Genomic DNA, 23,003 nt, shown 5'->3' with positions numbered 1-23,003 from the left:
CAAAGTAGCTTCATCAATCTGTTGTGTCTGGCTCAGTCAAATAATTTAGTACCTATCTCGAGGCTGTCAGTTCCCATTTCCCTTGCTGAGGCGCCAATCAAAAACCTCAGTACATAATACAGTGTTAAAAGCTCACAGAGCTTTGGGATGATCTTGCATGTCAATCAAAGTGCGTTGTATGCCTCTGAAGATTCATCTCAACCATTTTAGCAATTTGAAGAATCCATATTATTGGACTCCTTTCGTGAAAAGAATGCATGACCCTTTTGATGATCAGTCTTAATGATCCTTAAACAATACCTTTGGGTCCCGTGAGGAGAGCTTCAGTGGCTGGGCCTCCATCTCCACAATGAGCTTCGTCAAAAGGCAGACAGTGATCTCCTGTTCCCGCCACCACCTCCACGTTCTGCTGGGGCTCTGAGCTGGCCAGGAGTGTCTGAGGACTGTAGATGCGCCTGGAGTTGGTGTCGGACACATACAGCCGGCCCGTCACCGGATCCGTAGTCAGGTAGTAGCGGTGGGCGGGATTGTTACTTGGGGAGAGGCATATAAACAGTAGGATTATGAGCGAAGAAATTAGTCTGCTGTCAAGCTGAGAAAGTGCGACTCATAAATTATTGTTCTGACATTGCAATTGGAGATGGCAGATGAAATGAAAGACTGATTAGAATATTAATATCATTAAAGACGTTGAAAGAATCGCAGCATGTTTTTTGCATCTATCAAAAGGGTGTGAGTTCCTGACAGATGGGAAGAAGAAAAAAGAATGTGTGAAAGTGAAGTAAATGTGATGTGACTGGAACGCATTTGCGGAGGCTGTGATGACGACTTCAAGACTGCCAGATCATTTCAATCATTTTCGTTCCCTTGCGGGGAAAGGTTCTCCTGCGATGCGGTGATGATATGCATATCTTAATGACTGTCAACAACTGATGGCTTTTCAGAAAGCAACGCTTATTTGCATTCATTAATTCTGCTTCCCAATCAGTCTGCACCTTTCTGAGAGTGGCCCCTCCAGACATGCCATTAGTGGTTATATGACCAGTCGAGTTGGGACTTCGTAGATGATGGTGTGGAGCTCAGTGACATTCTCCTCTGGGATCAGACAAATCTTTCCACGTTTTATCAAAAGCCGTTTCAAGGCTATTCTTGCACACTGAGTGTGCTCTATTCGATCAATGTCTTGGACTGTTTGGAAACCAATTCACACTCAAATGCACTGTAAAATCCAAATGTGAAAATATGAAATAGTGATAGTTCTTTCAGCTAAAGGCCCAGAGTGTTGGGCCCATCATAATCCAAAGTCGTCTTGCATGAGCATCTCTAATAAAATGTGCCTTGACATCTTTTGGAATTAGTTAATTAGTCTTCTATATACACCCTTTGGACTTTTGACTCCATTTCAAAATATTTCAATAAAAATATTCCCCAAAGGGTTCACAACTAGTGATGTATGTCGATCTAAAAAAAGTTACCCTTCTAAAATGTGTACATAATACATGCACATCTCTCAAAACACATTAGTATTGTGTAGCATTACTGTAATGTAACTTACCTGTGCCTGAAATCCTTATTTCTTTGGTTAGTTTGAAAAAATAAGGAAAATATATAGTAAGAAGATATAGTGAGACAAGTTTAGGTTATAGTATACACTTATTACATCACCCCCTTGCCCATCTAGTTCAGGACCCCACTGGTGACCACGGTATTCATTCTCCACAATCCAATTGAGGATACCTTTCAATTGAATCCTTAACAGTGCCATTGTAGTATTATTTATATATAATTACAGTATTTATTAATATTTATTATTATTTATTTATAATTCATTAATATTGTGCATTATTTTTATTGGTTTTGAATTATTCATATTTTTTATAATATTGTTAGCTTTTTTAATATTGTTAGTTTTTATTTTCAATTTAAGATTTTGTAATTTTGTAATTTTTATTAGAAAATTAAGGTGTTGTATAATCGGGCTCTAAAAATAATAGATTTAAAATTCAAATCATTGGCATCACTGTCATATATACATAAAAAAAGAAAAATATTTATATAGATTTATATAGATATTTATATATTAAATATAAAGTTTTTATGAATTTTATAAATTTGTCATATATAAAACTGATTTTAAATGTTTGCACAATGAGGCACCACTGGTTCATGTTCTGGAACATGTTGACAATTCAAATCAAAGTAGTACATGATATAAAATGTTTTACAATGCTGGTTAAGCATTGGTTTAAAACAAACCAGAGCTGTACACATATTTACATTTATTAAATTATAGTTTTAATCATTTATTTATTTTTCCAGGGTTGGAAGTATCCTTAAAATATGTTTTAGTGATATTTATGTATGTATTTATGGAAGCTTGTTTCTGCTACAAAAAAAAAAAAAATTTTAAAAGATAATTGCAACTTTTCTATCTCACAATTGTGAGTTTACATCTCTTCTGAATTCAGAATTGCAAGATATAAAGTCAGAATTGCAAGATATAAAGTCAGAATTGTGAGCTATAAACTAGCAATTGCAAGTTATAAAGTCCAATTTTGAGGGGGGAAAACATTTTTTCAGAAATTTCATCAGAATTGCGAGTTTATATCATAAAATTCTGACTTTATATCAAGCAATTGTGTTATAAAGTCAGAATTCTATTCTATGTGCAATGCATATTTTTCAGCTTCTGGCTGGAATGATTTCTGTATTGTCCCAATTCAAATAAACCAACAAAAAAAAGCTTAACAACAAGGTTCCATATGTTAACTTTAGTACTACATCGAGAGATGCAGAGGGCGGTTTTACCTATGCTGCAAGTGGGAGTGGGTGGTCAAAAAATACAGCGTTAAACAAACAAGAAAAGAGTCAACAAATGAAGTTCATTGCAGTCAATCAGTAACATTCTCTTCCTCCACAGTAGGCTAGGCAAAGTGATTCATTATTTAATTCATTCGTTAAGTACATTTAATGTTTTGTATTATTATTTATTTTCCTTTTGCTATATGTTAATTAGCTAGACTACATAAACACCTCTGACATCTGTGGGTTTTTATTACCTATTTATTTTTTTATTTCATTTGTTTTATATTTATTTCTTTTATAAGTAATTCAATAAAAATTGTGCCTTGTTAGGTTACCAGATTTTAATCTTTTATAGATAGGTGTGTGTGTGTGTGTGTGTGTGTGTTGTTACGCATATGTTTAAATACGTTTTTAGGCTCCACTTGTTGTGATGTTTTATTTTAAAAGTTGAGAGATTTTTATAAGCTAATAAAAAACGGACTAAATTTGTGTTATTTGTGGTGCTATCATTACTTTATCTTATGGTCAGTCTAATTAAACGCAATGTTTTATCTCTGTTATTCTGAACGTTTAGCATAGCCCTAATGTTTGTATAATTGTTTTTAACAATTTCCACAAGCTGTAACACAATGTTTGTGGGTGCGGGCGGGAGCAGAACACACGTTGTGGTAGCGGACTGTAATGTTCAGAAAGTCAGCGGGAGTGGGATTAAGAAAACACTCCTGCGCAGGGCTACATTAGTTAACATGAACTAACATTGAAAAATACTTCTAAAGCATGTATCTTAGTTAATGTTAGTTTCTATATTTACTAATGCATTATTAAAATTAGGGTTCAATTCTCACTATTAACTAACTATTAACTATGACTTTTGCCTCAATAAACTCCTAATTACTGCTTATTAATAGTTGGTAGTTGTTAGTTGGTATTGGGTGTAGACTATGGACATGAAGAATAAGGCATTGATATGTGCTTTACAAGTACTAATAAACAGCATATATCCTCAAAAACTAGTTAATAGTGAGAATTAAACCCTAAACTAAAGTGTTACTGTTTTGTTGTCCATGTTACAGTGTAATTATACATTTAAGTACTGAGTAACTTACTATAGGGTAATAGCTAGGATTAAGGTGTTGTATTGGGTTAGTTGCATGTAATTGTGCACAATTCATAGTAATTACTATAGTAACGTGTAACAAGGACACTGTAAAAAAAGTTACCTCATTTATTTTAATATATTAATGTTTAGCCTTAATTTTTTTTTAGTAATTAAGTTGTAGTAATTTTTGTATTTTAACTTATTTCAGTTAGCTGCCAAGGCTTTGTTAATTAACAAGGCTTTAGTTAACAATAACAACACTATTCCCTCATACTGTGTGTGACAATGTGTTAAAAAAATCTACTTGTCTAGTCCAAAATACTGAGTATTTCAAAGAATACATAGATTTTAAATAAAATAAAAAATGGATTCAGATCCTGGGTAAGTCAAATCCCCCTCAAACTGAGAATGTGTGGTGAACAGGAGTTGATGTTTCTAAGAAGGAACCAACTAGTTAATTGATCTTTTAGTTGGACTTTAAATTTGTGCATTAGCTTGAAAATGATAGTGGAAGTGAATTACTTTAAGACACAAAACTTCTTTGTCAGAATTTACCTTTCCAACAGTGTAAAGCACAACACTCTAAAATCTCTAAATTCAACCCCTTTCAAACAGTGCCGCTACAGCTATCAAAGCACTGCTTACAAATTCACAGCATTCACCAATAACTTTCTTGACAATTACTGTCGGGCTTCAAATTGCCTGCTGTGAGAATTGTTGCCACTATTATGCAAGGTCTCCTTTTTGTGAGGACTATGAAGTTTTGTGAATAAAAATAGTTATGCTATTAAATGTTTTGTAGAGAGATGATCTCTAGACGCGTCCTCTCAGGATCCTGTGATTTGTCACAAAATATCTCAAAGTATTCTGCAAGCTTTCCATGCTGCCGTGCTTCTAAATAACACATCCAGTTGTGCTCACTCACCTGAGCTCCATGACACTGGTGACATTGCCTGACGGATAGATGCGTCTGATGTAATTGAAGTCGCCAACGTACAGGCTGCCATCGATGCCCCATGCAAGAGCAACAGGAGCCAGCAGTTTGTTTCCCTCCGCCTGCCCATTACAGCTCGGACAAGAGATGCTTCTGCGCCTGCCATTCCCCATTATGGTGCTGATAATGGGAGGAAGCTGGGAGAGGAAGACATTCTCCCCACTTCCCTTATACAGAATCCCTGAGACACCAGAGAATGGGAGAAAAAAACAAAATATTTTATTTATTATTATTTATAAAAAATACTTTTGGTCCCACTTTATATTAGATATTAACCACTATGTACTAAGATTTAAATTAATAATTTGATACAGTACACTTATTGCGCACATACATTGTACTTATATTTAAAAAAATACCTGCATGTAATTACAGCTGTAATTAATATTTGTAATTACACTGCTGAACCTTCCCTTACACTTTAACCAACCCTTAAAGGTCCCATGGCATGGCATTTTTCTATTATTTTATAGTGTTTTCTGAGGTGTACTTATATTATTAGTATGATTTTTACATCATAAAATGTCATAATTTAGAAATAAAAGGCATTTTTTCTATACTGCTGTTTGCCCTGTGGCTGAATGCCCTGCTTCAAGAGGCGTGTCTGCTGTGAGACTTCAGTAAAAACGCCCACTGTTGTGATTGGCTGACATCTTTGCATTTTAAATGAGCGGAGGGGGCGTGGTTTAACGAGGCACGAGCAGGCACGAGTCTGCCAGAGAGATGGATGGACCTGTGTTCACTTCTCATCAGTTCTCTCAGCATGTCTCAGTTCAGGGTGAACTGTTGTAGTTACTAGCATATACTTCAGGTTATTCGTTTATTTCTAGTCGGAGGGGCTGTCACTCATGTCAGAAAGTTAGTAACTTTAGTAAATTATGGATCAGCGCTGACTCGAGACGCGAACCGTTTAGAACGATTCAGTCCGATTTGGTGAACTGGTTCGGTTCACTAAAAAGAACCGATTCAAAAGAATGATTCGTTCGCGAACCGGACATCACGGAGACGAAGCGATTGCTAACAAAGTTATTTATAGTAACTACTGAGTTATGAGAGCGCTGTCAGTCAGCGCGAGTTTATTGTGTTTGTATCTGAGAGTTCTGAATAAACACGAGTCCCAGTCACACCGAGTCCTCTTCATCATTATTCTACCAACTTTGTAACACATGCAATGTACCATTACAGCGAGATGAACGAGTTAGTAAGTGTTGAGTATAGCATTATTTCTAGATATGTTCCAATCATATGAATAGCGTCATTGACGCGCATTGAGTAACGTTACACAGCGCAAACAAAGACACAACAGCAGTAATCGAATGTAATCCAGTTTATTGTGGGGAAAGCTGGCTAGCCTAGCCGGATACCCTCACGCTTACCCCCCTTCTGCTTAATCTCACGCCGCGTTTGGTGCCTCCGCTGTGGGCCAGATGCAGTACTGGGGGTCGGGGATGTTGGAGGCCGAGCTTCGGCGTGTGTGAAGTTTATCTCTAAAGATGTGACTGCTGATGTTAAACAGAAAAGACTGTATGCACATTTTAGAACAGATAGACGCGACAAGGACGTACAAAAACACTGACTCACAAGATAGAAAACACGAAAACACTGTTCTGTCGGGAGAGAGAGAAGCCGCAGCGTGTGCACGAATAATAAATAATTAGCTACACATAAGAAATCAATGATCACAGATCAGAAGGAACTGAAGAAAGACTTCTGTTTTCATTTGTACATCTAAACACTGAGAAACTGCCAGTGTTCACTCCTTCACAAGTAACGTTAATGATCTCGAGTGTTTGCATGGGCGTGCCAGATTCTCTGGGCGGGGGAAAGGGAGGAAACCGTTCCTGCTTGGACGTCAAACCAGGAGGCTTCAGGATTGGCTAGTCTGGCCTGTCATTTTCTCAAAGGCAGAGAGAGACAGCCAGAACTCGGTTTTACACCGATCAACATTTCTATCCACTTGGGGACAATATTCAGTCTAGGGGAACTCATATTAATGTTGAAATACCTCATAAAATGAAAATTTCATGCCATGGGACCTTTAAACCTACCCATACCACCACACCAGGCACGTGCAGAGGGGGGGGGCTTTGGGTGCTCGAGCCCCTGCCCTTTTTCAAAATGAATCAAAAGTGCCCCTCTCAGACACATCAATGATAATATCGTGGCCAATAAAACTAAACAAATGTGATTATTATAACATGACATTGATGACAATGTATACAATAGTAACGAACGGCTCAAAAGTCGGACAATTTCTGTTGAGGCGTTGCCATAACGCGTTGCTATGGGTTGCGTGCGTTTTGACTGATTGCTGATTTTCCTCTGTTCGGAAGCGGCTCTCGAGCCAAATATGGTCCTTTCAGAGAGTGTGTGGCCTTACGGGAAAAAAAGTAAACCAATATTTTTTTTCATCCATAATCAGAGCTAATGTGTTGAATTACAAATCTATATATTATATATTCTAAAGTATTACACAATTCACCAATGCCCGTTTGTCAACATGTCATCGGCACCAACCAATCGTGATCTGGCAAAGCAAGTTCAAATTCCATTGGGCATGTGAAGTGGAGCGGTAATTTTCTGTTCTTATTCATAAATCGGTTGAAAATTACATGGACAGACGAACTAACGTTTCGGGCTTTCGGTATGGTGCGCGCGTGCACCGAACGGTTATGAATGCAATCTATAACAGTTAACAGTCGGCTTGTTTAAAGCGCGGAACACACTTCAATCCGAGTTCCCACACGAACATATTAAGTATTCAGTCCATTTTATCACGAAATTCAAACGATAAATGCCGTTTTAACGCTCTATTATGTGACGTGACAGATTGACGCGTATCAGTTCAACTTCAAGCGGCAGCGCGCGAGTGAACGCGATCATCTCTTCCTAAAGAAATTAATATCTAAAGGTATGTTGAGGATACATTACAACTTACTGAAACGTATCATATGTTGTGTAATCGCTCCATCGGTGTTTCAACCGCGAAAAGACAATAAAACAGCTTGTAAACAATGTCATGTAGAATCACATTTACCTCAGAAGTCATTCAGTGTCCACAGCTGTGAGTTCACTAGAGAGATTAACTCTTTTACTGAATACATGCACTATATTAGCCTATTTGTTATATTAGCCTATATATATATTCATTACCACTTAGCCTGTAGTGATGTCTTGTTTATTTAATGTATGTTTAAATAAACCTGTCATGAAAATTACAGCCACTAAATTATTATATTTCAACAACGAATTGGAGAAAAAATTATAATAATTAGATTTAGATATTAATGCAAAAACTGCCTTATGTGAAGCTTGTGAGTGTTGATTATTATATCTAAAAATAAATAGCAAATGAATTTAGGCTAATAGTGTGGGCTCTATTGTTAATCTTTAATAGCAATATGTAAGGGCTCCCTATATAGTTTACAGCATTATCTTTAAGAAACTTTTAGTTATAACTGAATTCATTTAAGGACAGACACAATTTTTTTTTCATTAAACCACTGTTGAATAAAAAGCAATTTTGTAAAACTGCTGTACCGAATCCGTACCGAACCGTGACTTCAAAACCGAGGTAGGCTACGTATCGAACCGTCAGTTTTGTGTACCGTTACACCCCTAAAATAAATATATTTACATATTGCCCCTTTTTTACATTTGAGCCCCTGCCTCTGAAGAACTCTCTGCACGGCCCTGCACCACACCTGTCCCTAACCTTACCCCTATCCCACCACAATGAAGCGTCTGCCGTAATTTTGTCTGGCCCAACCAGACGTCAGTGGGCGGAGTTAGTGTAAATAGCTTCTGCCTACAAGATGGTCTAATTGCACTTAGTGTAATTAGACACTCCAAAAAATAAAACTGTTCGCTTAAAAAAAATGACGTGTTACTCTCATATCACATCAATGTTTTAACAAAAATATTTATAATGCTTTTCACAACATATGTCTGAACTGCATAAAAAAATAATCATTATAATAAAAATAAAAAAATGCAATTGCATAGAGCAACAAGCCGAGAAATGCTATTCACATCTGACTTCACAACCTCACATGCTCATATAATCGATAAGAGGGATGGAGAAAAAAGGGTAGGCAGTTTTTTTTCTGGCTCTAATGGGAAGGCCTGAGCATATAACTCAACTAAAGATGAAAGTTCCTACCCTGGACATCACTATGAAAAGGGGGCACTTAGCACTGTGATCTTCCCGAACTTCCGTTAGAAACTCCATTAATGTGGACATTGAAGTAGCACTTTGATGAGGAAGCTCCAAAAAAATTAAGCTGCTAAAGGCATCAGAGCTACCATAATGAAGAGTTTCATTAATATGGATGATTAGACTTCAACTTACGAAATAAATTGAGCACTTCATAAAGAGTCTAGTTTTAAGCAGAATGGCATCCTTTTTTTTATTTGATGTTGGTCTTTGTTATTATGGTTTTGCAGTATTCTTCCTTCAACAGCATTTAGTACACAAGTGAGTAAATAAAACACAAAAATGAGCCAAAGGAATAATATATTGTTTTTGCATGATATATTACATGAACTATGCTATAATTTGTGTCAGTCCACTGTTATTGAAAATGTTATTAAATAATATTTATACATTCTACATATGAAATATTCTACATTTTCAAATAAAATAATCAACTTAAAATAGTTATATTGTCTATAAATGCATTTGTCTCAGTATTTCTCACTTTGAAATATTTAGCAACTGAAAAAATGTGACCCATGCTGGCAAAATGAGTCACATTGAGCACATTTTCAAAAATAACTTATTCAAAATGATGCATGATTTGTTGGAATCAGACAAAAAAAATTACTGAGCTACAGCTGTTTGAAGTCAATAAGGTCGGCAAAGTTTTCTGAAGGTTCCAAAACAAAATCACATAGCAATCATAGCTTAAAATCCCTGCACTGTAAAACAAATATTGTTGGTTTAACTTAAAAAAGTAACCTGGTTGCCTTCAAATTTTGAGTTCATTGAAATTAAAAATTTTAGTTAATACAATGAAGGAGATTGGTTTAATAAATAGAAACTCAAAATATTATTGTATCTGAACCACATAAATATATATATTTTTTGATAAATCATGAAAATAGCACAATTTGGCATGTTTCACTGCATTATTACAAATATATAATATTTGAATAAAGGGTGATGTCGATTCGCAAATGTGCATTGTATTAACTAAACATTTTTATTTCAGTGAACTCAAAATTTGAAGGCAACCAGGTAACTTACTTTTTTTTCTTTTTAAGTCTTTAACTTATTTTTTTCACAGTGTGGTAATACCACCAAAATTGGCACACCAAGTCAACACCCATCTACAGGGAAAATATATATTAAACTTTTTCCCCCCATGATACCACAATTATTTGATTAACATTGAGACAGACAGCTTATATATTAAGACCTACAGTAATGCACGAATCTAATATAATGTTCAACATCAGATGTTTTCCACAAAAGTTAACCAAACATTAATTTAAGACAGATAATGATTGTGTGAATACTCGCCAAGACAGATATTTTGAAATACTGTAATTCTCATTCACATTTCATTGGTTAAGACTCATGCCATCAAGAATTCACTTTGAATATTTACAAAGCTGGAATGCTGAGCTTTACAACAGTACCAAACTTGTACTAAAAAGGAAAGATTTGGATGGTACACCTCTCAAAAAAAAAATCAAATAAAGATCATTTCAGATGTTTAATTACAATTTGGAGCATTGGGGTCACTAGACAAGGGCTTAATGAACTTAATGAATGTAACTGTCAAAGGACATGTTTTTGTTCAGATGTGCATTTATGGTTTTGTTATAAATTCATGTCAATTTGAGTTAATTCAATTTAAAAACAAATGTGATTAAAATGTATGAATGTGAAGTTCAGAAGCTGATATTTATAATGTATGCCCTTTGAAATGTTTAAAATTAGGGGTTCTTTAAGTAAGATTTACATAGGAAAGTTTGGAGCTTGGAGCGGGTCTGCGTCATTTTGGGTAAAGTCAAACATGGATACAGAGAAATGGCATATAGCCTGAAAATAATTCCTTTATCGGCATGGTCTAATGCTGCGTTCACACCAAACGCGAATTGAGCGTCAGGCGCGAGTGATTTCAATGTTAAGTCAATGGAAAGGCGCGTTGACGCGCGTCTGGAGGTCCCGCGGCGCGGAAGGCGCGTTACGCGCGGCGCGAAGGAGGCGAATCCGCTTCATTCGCGCGTCCAGTTCGCGAATTGAGCGTCTTGCGCGATACGCGCGTTACACGCGAATGGTGCTTTTGTGCATTCACGCGTTTGAAGCGAATTCGCCTCTGACGCCCGAGTTGAAAAATTTGAACTTTGGCGTCAATTCGCGCCGCGTTAACCAATCAGGAGCCTGCTTGCTGCTGTCACGTGGTAAAGTGACGTGTATGAGAAACCCTGCATAAATTAAAAACAGTACTATTGTGTCACAAAATGTAGTTTTAAGACGTTTTCAGGTGGGAATTCAGTTGTTTAAAGCTCAAATCTGTGGTTTATTTATAAAGAGAGCGCCTATTTTAAAAAAATAATCTTGTGTTTTTGGAGTTGTGAGATCCAGGCGATCACCGGGCAATCACTGCTCATAACCCCGGCGAAGGCAGCCTTTCCTCGGCCAGTCCTTCTGGCGTCTGCCGCTGGCTCTGATGTCCTGTAGTGGTTCGTTTTGTGTAGATCTAACGGCCGAGCTTTGCTCTCATGAATCTATAATTTGTTGTCTGCCAAATCGTTTTGACTGAGGGCAAAGAGAAGTTTAATAACTTTATGTTTTAAGGATATTTAAATATAAATGTACTGAAGATGATGTAGGAGTTGCCTGGACCACATTTGTGTGGCTATTAATGCTTAATATATATGTTTAATGAAAATGAAAAGAGGCAGAGTGGTGTTTTATGACATATTTCTCCTGGAGTGCCTTGAACGCGCGTCAATTTCGCTTCCAGCGCTCGATTTCTACGCGCGTCCAATTCTCTGCTGACGCGCGAATGCATTCAAAATGTACGCGCGTGAAACTAGACGCGGTAGACGCGATTTTGACGCTCAATTCGCGTTTGGTGTGAACGCAGCATAAGAGGTGCACATGGTAATTTACCTTTATAGCTTAATATATATATATTTCATAATGTCTATAATGTCGCTTATATGACTTTATGCACACAATGTGATGTGTTGTGATGCTAATTGGATTTGTCGTATTTCTGTTGTGACGTTCACTTGAATATCGGAAGACATTGGCACATTGATATTGGACTGAGAAATGCATATTTTGAATATTGCATGTTTTTATTTCTTGTAGTTTTCACGGTGTCTGCTGAAGAGAGAGATACAAAATAAACAGCAAAGACATCTGTATGGAGCGCGGCCATTATTTTATTAGACCAGTGCAGCTATAATGAAGGTTTTTTGAGAACCTCAAATGTGTATTTTTCACTTGTTTTGCCTGTAGCACGTAATTAGCCTGTGCGCATTGCGAATCATTTTGCCAGCACAGGTCACATACACTCACCTAAAGGATTATTAGGAACTAGTTCCAGTGAAAGGAACTCTTAATGCCCCAGCATACCAAGACATGTTGGACAATTTCATGCTTCCAACTTTGTGGGAACAGTTTGGGGATGGCCTCTTCCTGTTCCAACATGCGCACCAGTGCACAAAGCAAGGTCCATAAAGACATGGATGAGCGTGTTTGGTGTGGAGGAACTTGACTGGCCTCAACCCGATAGAACACCTTTGGGATGAATTAGAGCGGAGACTGTGAGCCAGTCCTTCTCGTCCAACATCAGTGCCTGACCTCACAAATGCGCTTCTAGAAGAATGGCCAAAAAATCCCATAAACACACTCCTAAACCTTGTGGAAAAACCGACCCAGAAGAGTTGAAACTGTTATAGCTGCAAAGGGTGGGCCAACTCCATATCAAACCCTATAGATTAGGAATGGGATGTCATTAAAGTTCATGTGCATGTTAAGGTAGACGTCCCAAAACCTCTGACAATATAGTGTCAATATATATAAATAATGTTCAGAGGAAAGCATGTGCCACACAATAGCAGTTCTTTTGGCAAAACTATGACTATGTTGTTTTGTGCTGTTGAACCAGAGAGAATCTGTCTCAAGTGTGCAATGCCAAAAAAAGCATGGTCCTCAATCCTCAGGAATTAAATGTACCAACCAGAGACATTTCAATCACCTGAGAGGTGATTATCTATACAGCTGTGTGCTTTATTTTTCCAGTCCCTATAGATCTCAGCTTCTAAAACCTTTGATCGTTTCAATCACTTTAACACCACTTTCAGTCCAAGACTGAGTGAGGAGCTTGGGTCATTACAGATAAATATTTCAGTCCTGTGAAAATTTAACTTGTTTCTTTTTGGGGTTGGCTTCAAAGAAGAACTTCAAAGGGAAGTGCCATGCCCAGGGCCATAAATTATTCATACTGAGCAACACGTTCGACTTCCAACACTTGCTTTGGCCTATTAATCACATCAATAACACTGCAATGAACTGTGCTCCAATTGGCTGGCCACCACATTTCAAGCTCAGTAACTAGCTACCTCAGTGGCTACACACTATCGCCACTGCTTTGTAATTGGTTCAGAGGCAGAGTTTCATAAAAATAATAGGAATCAGAAACTGTTCAGTTTTAAATATTTTGTCAAGACTACAGCTCTTCAACCTTGTTTCTATGTTGTTTTTTTCTATGTGACATAGTTGGGTATGTTTGAGAATAAGTAAGCGGATAACCTCAACTTTCAGTTCCAAAAACAGAGGTAACTTTGAGGGTATGTACTGTAAGTAGCCATAGCCACTCACTCCAGCACTCCAGGGTTAGTTTGCTTAAGAGGTATTTAGATGCGTGTTATATAATGAATATAGTTATAGTTACACAGTTATATAATATTCAATTTGATATCTTAATTCTAAAGCACTATTATAACAAGGTAATATTTAAATGTTAATTCAATTCAAATATATGTAGTTATTTTATTTCATCTCACACATGGATCTGCATTCAATTAATTAGCATCAGACAAACAATATAATCCTTATTTTCAGTGAATAAAGATTACTTATTCGAAAGATGATTGCACAACTACCAAATAGGTGGCGATGTGCACTAAGTAGGTTATGTAAATCGCCATTAGACAAAAGAAGAAGAAGGAAGTCGAATGGTGCGCTATGTTAACCGAGAACTTACTCTGAGTTGTCTGAATTTACTCACAGACGCTTTTTGGAACCAGCCTACCTCGAGTAAGCAAGGTTTGGGTTAATCAACTGAGAGTTTAGGGTATTTGTGATGGTAAGTTAACATTTCTTTCATATCCCCCAGATCAGTTGACTTGTTTATTATGATTTTCTTTTCTAGGTAGTTTAGTTATTTTTAGCAGGTGTCATTTATCTAGCATACTTTCAGAATGATGTGCTTTAGCTGTTTAAATCAAGTCAAATTTATTTGTAACACTTTTTACAATACACATTATTTCGAAGCAGCTTTACAGAGTTATACTGTTGTGTCTATTAGGGGTGTCGCAATATACCAGTATTGGCGATAACCGTGATATTCAAAGCACGAAATATCGACATTGTGTTAATTTAGGGTGTGGCAATATACCGGTATTGGCGATAACCACAATATTGAAAATGAATAGGACTCATATGATAACATGACAGGTAAATACTCCGGTGTCCTGAGTCCGACTGAAGCCCGTGTTTTTTTTCTCCCTCCCTATTACACATTGTTGCAGCCATAAAAATTGTTCAGCTTTGTTTATAATGTCAAAGGAGTTATATTTCGTTTCGTTTATTTATTAAGTTAATTTAGAAAAATGTTTGGAGCAATATTTGTTTGTTAAATTAAAGTTTTTGTTTTTTAAAGTAATGACCAAGCGGCAAGCGGCCAGCGGCCGACAGTGAGTTAACCACTTGTTTGATAAATTTATCCTCTCAAATCAACTCTTGACTTGTCTTTCCTATAATAAAATCCATAGATATAAAACACTTCAAGCATATCACAATGTTAGTTTAAATGTTTACTATCACCACCACAGTAAAAACGCATTTTTGACAAGCTGAGGCAGATGCAGCTCACAGCTTGCATCGGCGCTTGCGAACAAAACGGCCTATACAATCTAAACAAATAAACAAAATAAAAATAAAAAACATGCAGGGTGTCTTCCCTTACACCTCTCCGCAAAATGAATATAAATCCGATCTTCAATTCCCGCGCCGGCTATACAAATTCAGTTCACGTCAACGAAAGGAAAATATTCAAGCTGAATTTTATTTGTCATCAGCTGATTTCAAGATCAAATGCCGCAATATGCGAAAGAGCGACCTAAACGCTGCAAGAGCATCTGAGACTTAGGCTACTTTCAGTTTCACTGGCAGCCGTTTGCGTGTTTTTCTTGCATTTTCTTCAGCACTCGGTGCCCTACAGCGCGTGATGCGCGTGGTCGGAGCTGCGGCTCTGAGTGATCGGATTTAAATCCGCCTCGAAAGAATCTCGGAAGACATTTACTCCAGATCCCTTCACAATGTTATAGATATCTGATCAGAGAAAACGAATGAAGTGAACAGGTGTAAAAAGGCGTTAACTCTTGCAGCTGGCCTGAAGGAATGCTCGCTACTGCTGCTGCTGCTGGCGCGGACTCTAAACACCAGTCAGAGCACGTCTGACGGTCTTGCCGGTCGTGGTAGCATGGGCTCGTGTTGTTTCCACCAGTGCAGCACATCTCAGTTTCTTTTCATTAATAAATGTATATTTACATAATGTCTATTCTTGTATTTTTATTTGCAATCTAGTCATGGCCAATAACATTTAGGTTAATATTTATTCATCATACTGTTGAACTTGACAGTATGTTCTCTCTTGTTATTTCATAGGGAGCTTCAAAGTAGATTTATCAGTAACAGAGTATTACCCTGTGTTTATCAGTATCCAATTATGTTTGTTGGGTAAAAAAGAAAAACTAAATAAACTAAGTAAAAATTATTTTGATAACCCCCCCCAAGGTTTCTATAGATATCGCGATATATAGATATCGTGATTTTTTTGGGCCACAATAACCGTGGTGTGAAAAATCTAATATCGTGGCAGCCCTAGTGTCTATAATGCCTTTTAAAAGCCCTAGTGTTTATAATTGTGTGACAAATCAGTGCCACAGCATCTCGTGCACACTAATGTATTTCCGCGAAATGGAAGTAGTTATGACATTTTGATTAAACATTATGAAGTTTTTTAAAACAATCAACCAAACATCCTTGTTAGTAAAAACCTTCATATACATGCCCTTTTAAAGCATCAGCCATTAAAAAACAAACATTCAGACAGACATCTTTTGCTATTGTATCGCATCTGTTTTTGAGCATCCAGACACAAGCATTGTGTTTTTAAAATGGCATGTCAAGCTAAGAAAAGTCTTTAAACCCAAAACATCCATTCAATTGTACTCTGTATAATTATTTTTGAACTAAAGAAAGTGTCCTATGTACTTTGCCCAAGAAATGTGTCTGATCGGGTTCATGGGTTCGGAATGGGTTCCTGAAAAGAGCCCAATTATACAGTCCAACAAGATGATTTTCAAAATATGTAGATTTGCACATCCTGTCGCCTTTGCCGAATGCACTATGTCACTGAAGAGACAAATTAAGTGCATCCTGTGCCAAGTCTCATCGGGCATTCCTCTGTAGTGTGATGACTGTCACTTCAGCTGCAAAAGTGGTAAACTGTCATTGGCTGATATCAGCTGTTTCACAGAGTGCTTAAATGACCCAAAACCCTCTGCGAATCTGAACTGCATGTGAATCATGGCTAATGTCTTCCCATGTGCAGCTAAGCAGGGTGCATAGCAATTTGTTCCTGCTTGATTAGGCTTTGCCATTGATTAATTGATTGAGAGGAGGGCTGGAATGAAGACATAGTCAGAGGGGATCTTGAAAACGCCCAGCCCAATAGAAGCTGCTGTTCTCATTCAGAGGTCTACAATGTAGCATTAAGTAAGATGAATTGGTCTTGGTGTCTGCTTTTAAGTGTGACTCAACAAAGCCATTGACCTTGACAGCAAGACAAACCAATAACACTTCTCACTTATTCAAACTTTTTGACTGCTGCATTGAATTGCCCTAATCTCATTATGCAAGGCTTGTACTGCTAATGAACTGCTGTTCAAGTACATGAAAGAAAATAATGAACCATATCTACAAAGATTTGACTGTAAATCCTATGCCAAATCCTATGCAACATGAACAATAACTCACATATTGATATGGATAACCAACAATGTCACTATGAAGGGATTGTGAGTGGCTGCCAGGACATTGTTATGCAGTTGCAAGGTGTTCTGGGTGTTTTCTTCTGACAAAGTCCAATCCTCATCTCTATAATACTCTAGTTCCTTTGGCCCAGTTCCCTCATTCAACAAAGGTTTCCGCCCATTTTCATCATTCTCCACGAACAATAAAACCAATTGCTTATTAAAGTAATTGCACAAGTGTCTTTAACAAGCCACACAATTTAAGATATACATAGCACAAACTGTGCTATGCAAGAAACATTAATTACAAGCAGCATCAAAAAATAATTACATTTAAAGTGATTTTCATTAGTGTTACTCATTTCCATGCAGCATGGGTGCTGTAAATTGTGGCCTAATTAACTTGTGACATAATGGCTAGACCTTAAGGTGAAAAACAGTCAATTTTTTGGCCACTCTCAGCTACTCTCACCTACATGTCAATGTCTATGAAGTACAGCAAACTCTATAAATGGAAATTTTATTCAATGTCATCTACCGTAATGCAATGCTTATGCTTATTGATTATTCACTGAGCAAATATGCTGATCAAATAGCAATGGGATAAATAAAACTATTTGGTAAATGTCAAGCAAACAAGCTGAATATCAAATCATTTAGGTGTTCTGCTGCATTTGTAAAAACGCTACAGGCTAAGCAGTCTGCCATATTGGAAAATTTCACCAAAAAGGTTAATGAATGCCACCTACAGTGGGGTCAAAAATAAAGACAACTTTGAACTTATCTACATAAAAAGGTGAATTACTGAATATTCACCATCATTTAGTTACTAAGCACATAAGCAACTTAGTAACATTGAGCATGTGAACTCCTTTGTACAGATTAGAGGTGTAATCGTTCTTGGTAAAAAAAAAACCTTCACGCATGGTTCGGTACGCACTTGCACCGCGGTTCATATTAAATATGAAAACGAATCTATAATATGGTTTGTTAAAAATAACAACACGTGAAACAGACAGACATAGTTTGGCTAATGTATGTTTCTGCTGATGGATACACATTCTGACTTCCAAATACATTACAACAACAGCGATGATCAAAAAACATGGACAAAACAGTCGCTCTTTGTAAACTTTGTTCAATGCGAGTGCCGTATGCCCGAATATGACCAGTAATTTACACCATCATCAGCCAGGGGTGTATTTCCCGTACAACTTCGTAACTTCGTAACCCAGTTTACATGCAAACCAGTAAACTGACAATGCAAGTAAACCACGTTTACATGACTTTATTAATTAATCTGATTATTTCCGTGTAGTGACATCAAAAATAATAATTTCCGTATCTGACTCAGAGTATTCCATATGTTATGTCAGCTGTGACGTTAAATAAAGGTTACAACATGTCAGCGGGAAACCTACGGCTCATATATTACTCTCTCATGCAGTCACAGATGCAGCGTTTTGACTGAACCACTTCTACTAAACGAGAGATGAACACATTTTTACTATTTTCTGGGTCTTAAAAGAGTCTGCGTTTGTGATATATTTCCTTCTTTATTTCATGCAAAACACTTGTTCTGTCTAGATGTGTTTAAATCTGCTCTAAGTATGTGTTTCTGTCCCCTATCACAAATATGCATTTCATTAAGCCGACAGAAAGCAGGGCTGCGTTCAGCCCCAACAAAACGTTGCAACACGTTTTTTAAACGGAAACGGTGCTGCGTTGAACACCCTGTTCTGTTGACGCAAGAGTTGCAACTATGGCAGCTGAGATGGCCATTCTTTGTGTTCTTTTTGAGGAATTATCGGAGCCTGATGAAATCGATATAAATACGTGTTTAATACTGCAAAATACATGCAATCACTGCCCTTGCCGTCCAGAATAAAAGACAACATCCCAATCCCATTTAATTAACCTTTTTTTATCTCCTGGTAATCAATTCTAATTTAATTGTTTATTTCTAGTTCTTACTTTTTTAATAGCTTGTATTTTCTTTCTCATTTTTATGTAAAGCACTTAATTACCATATGTGAAATTTGCCTTGCAATGAAGCTAAAAATATAAATAAATACATCATCATGTTGATATATATACTGTATTTAAAATTTTTTTACGACAATCATGTCTTCTAATATCTTCAATTGTTTCGTATACATTCTGAGCTGCATCGGACACATTTGTAAACAACTTTACTTGGACCCATTGTGTGAGTTGTCTCTTTAATACCGCGTGTTTTATATACATGCTGCTGCTGATTGGGCTGACATTTTTGACACACCCACCAAACGAGATAAAACGCATCTCAAACCTGTTGCACACCGTTTACAGGAAACATGACGTTCAACCGGAAACCGTAGCAAAACGTTGGGCACCGGTTAGAGCTTTGAACGTGCCCCTGGTTAATGTGTTTACATGTAGCGCAAAATGGGGTAAGAGGCAAAAAACGACCTGTTCCGATCAGTTTATGCTTAAACAGTTTATGACCGTACTCCGATAAAAGAAAACGGGTTACTGCGTTTACATGACCATGTTCGTTGTCGGCTTATTAAGCATAATCGGCTTAAGAACGTGCATGTAAACGCACTCACTGCTTAACTAAACTACCATAGTACGTGGCATCGTTAAAGAAATCAACTAGCTAGTCACGACTGTTTCCTGAAACCGTATTGTCGCAAATCTGTCGTTCAACCACGTTAGTTAATGATGTCACGCACGTGGTGGAGTAATAACTGTTTTTAATAAATTATTTTGAGATCAAATTAATGCTAGAATTTTTGCTATAAATTATGGACATGGCACCTGAGGACTAATTCTTATTCTTCGCAGTTATTTTGCTTTATTTCCAGACTCAATCACAGGCCACTAGAGCACGTACGCACATTCAAAAAAGGTGCTTAAAATCTCTTGACAAACTAAAAGTCATAAATGACATTTGAATGTATTCGAAATAAAAGATATAGATTGTACTAAATGGCAGCTTGCTTATTTTGCTCAAGATAAGGATTTATTAAGTCCACATGTCATGCAAACAAGAAACTATGCTTCTAACCACAGGTCAAGAGGTGTCATTGCAACCACACAAGTTTGCGATGCTCTTTGTGAATGTTCATTGGAACTATGGTTTCGGGAAACGCAGACTGGTTGTACTATGTTGATAACGACAGAACTTGTCGCAGGTGCGACAAGAACATCTGTGTTTAAATTAAAACAGCCGAACTCGTGAAGGAGTGCAGTGGGTGGAGATAAAGAGACACACACCTATGACAAACACATGCACACACAATGCATCATGGAATTATCCCTCCCTGGATAACTTACTATTCACTATATATTCGTGTTGTTTAAATTATATACACTTACACACCGATTGCCAACAAAACACAGACATTTGATGCAGTTTCGAACTGTTTTGACCGGGAACAAACAAACACACTTGCAGAACTGTTGCTGCTCCGGAAAAACAAACTGCATCCAATGTTTCCTTAACGCTGGGTTATTTGGGAAGCTGAACAAGGTTATCTTTCCCTCACAACCAGAAACACACTTCTTTAGTGACATTGTTGATGTTGTGTGGTCTAAGAACAAAGCACTGCCTACAGCTCCCGTAGCACGTTGATGGGCGCACTCTCGCACGTGCTCTTCCTGGAGAAGTGCCTATACAAGGAATTCCACCCATTTTGACTTAATACATGGCCATACTCGGAAAAAACGTTCCGAAACTTGTTTGAATACGGAAGGAGTGTATTTGGCACAGAAATACTCGGTCATGCGTCCAACTCATTTTTTATTTTGGCCATGTTTAGCATGAGCATCCAACTCTTTAACAGTGTTAATAAGTCAGAATGCATGAAATAGCATTAGATCCCACCCTTTAAAATCTCAAAGAGTATGTGTTACGGTTAGGTGGTTGAGAAAAGCGCAGGACGAAGGAAATGGTGAGAATTATAAAGTTATTTTAATTAAATAACAAACTCAGAAGAAGGGCCACGTTCACACTAACAATAACCGACAAAGGACTGAACAGAAAAGGGAGTATAAATACACAGTAAATGAAGACACTAAAGAACAGCTGGATGAGGATGAACTAATCAGAAACCATAGTAACTAACGAGAACTAATACAGACATGACAGATATAACTAAACTGAACATAACTGTTACAGTTTGGTTGTGTTATGAGTAAAAGCTCAGCAATGGGATGTAGCTCATGCTCAAACACATACATATATGCCCAGGCACACAGTTTGCACGGCTGTTGACTGCTGATCAGACCTGTAAGCCATAGATATGAGAGGCTCTGCATTATCAATCAGCGAGACAAATTGGACTGTCAAAGAGAAGATCTCCCTTTGGCAAATTGATTACATTTGTGACATGTTCTTCAGGACAAAATGTTTTGCCATCTCCATCACTTCTCATGCATTGCTTCTGATATAAATGCTCTAATCGTAAAGGAAGGTTAAGGTGACATGCCCAAATGCACAAAGCTTTCATCTAATGTATACAACTCCGATTAACCAGGGTGAGCCAGATTTATGTCTTAAGCTCTTTTAAGAGCCATTCTTGTCAGAGTAAACCTATAAGTCGATGACTAAGAAGATTATGAGTACGTAGATAAATATTGAGTAACCCGGTGTGAAACCCAACCACAAACCTGCTATTATTTAGTTATGAGATGGAAAAGAACAGAAGATCATGTTATGGATTTTGGTTTAACAGAGCTGAGAGCTCTAGGACAGATGCTCTCTGCCTCAGTGCTTTCTATCAGAATATGCAGTTCCTGGGCTTTTTGTTCCATCGCTTTCAACTGTGTCTGTGAGGTTTTTGACAGATTTAGTTCACAAAAACAGCAAAAACAATGCAGTTAATCTTCAATTTAATGTCTATGAACTTCACCACCAAGCAAAGAAATCTAAGCAGTGTAAAAATCCTTGAATATTTAACAAAATAAATATGTAAATATGCAAAAATAAATCCTGCTGAATTTGCCAAATTAAATGCACCATTAACTGATGATAATCAGTATTAACTAAGAAATTATAAAATGGCAACACCAAAGTATTACCATAATAATGGTCTAATTTAAAATAAGATAATGATATAAGCCACCTCTGTAGCTTCAACAATCTGGAATTGGTTTAATCTACTCTGGCGCTCGAGGTGTAAAATGAGAATTGAAGCCTTATTGGCAGAAACAGCGCTTAAACTAGATAAACTGTCTAGAGGTGCACAAATAAGGGTTGAGCAGACGGCCATGACCATTTGTTCAGCAGATCAGCCAACTGGGCCTTTAGCCAGCAATCAAAAATAGGCTTAAATTCTTTGGTTCAGGAAAGGTACAATCAGATGGTGTCACACTAACTACCTCCAGAGAAATAACCGCACCTGAAAAGTGTCAGTCTAATCTTGTGTTTTCGTTCAGGGCATCAGGATGCACTGCAGAACTGACTTCTTTCTCAAAATGCACCATTAAATTCGACTGCTGGATCCGGTTCAAACTGTGCACACATCGTCATTTACCAAGAATAAAAAGATGCCATTATCTGTGTGAATGTGGAGATTTAAGCTGACAGAATGGGTTTCCCTGTCACCCTGTTTCATTATGAAGACAAAGGAACAGGGAATGTCTGGTGGAATAATGCCACATTTCCATATTCACGCTTGTGTTTTAATGGCACTTTTATTGAATTAAGCTATAAGTATGCATTCTGCGCCTGAAAACTGGATAAAGTTCATTCAGCCAAATCATGTCCCCCATAATGTTGGAGAGCACAGCTCTGACTTGGCACACTGTGTTAATGATTCCGATTGAATCTGT

The 23,003-nt window shown here is 37.3% G+C and overlaps 1 protein-coding gene across 1 annotated transcript in view; it reads right to left on the bottom strand.

Annotated features, from left to right (window-relative positions):
• LOC307140022 (teneurin-3) overlaps window positions 1-23,003 on the bottom strand; it is a gene marked incomplete at its 5' end in the record, with an annotated part of 149,674 nt that overhangs the window by 11,785 nt on the left and 114,886 nt on the right. Inside the window, 2 exons of the mRNA XM_079839264.1 lie at window positions 301-533; window positions 4,830-5,079. Coding sequence (XP_079695390.1) covers window positions 301-533; window positions 4,830-5,079 — 483 coding nt within the window. The remainder of the gene's footprint in view (window positions 1-300; window positions 534-4,829; window positions 5,080-23,003) is intronic.

Source organism: Gobio gobio, assembly GCF_949357685.1.
Source record: "Gobio gobio genome assembly, chromosome: 16".
NCBI lineage: Eukaryota > Metazoa > Chordata > Actinopteri > Cypriniformes > Gobionidae > Gobio > Gobio gobio.
Note: the sequence above shows the minus strand (reverse complement) of the source record. Positions and strands in the feature narration are given on the sequence as shown.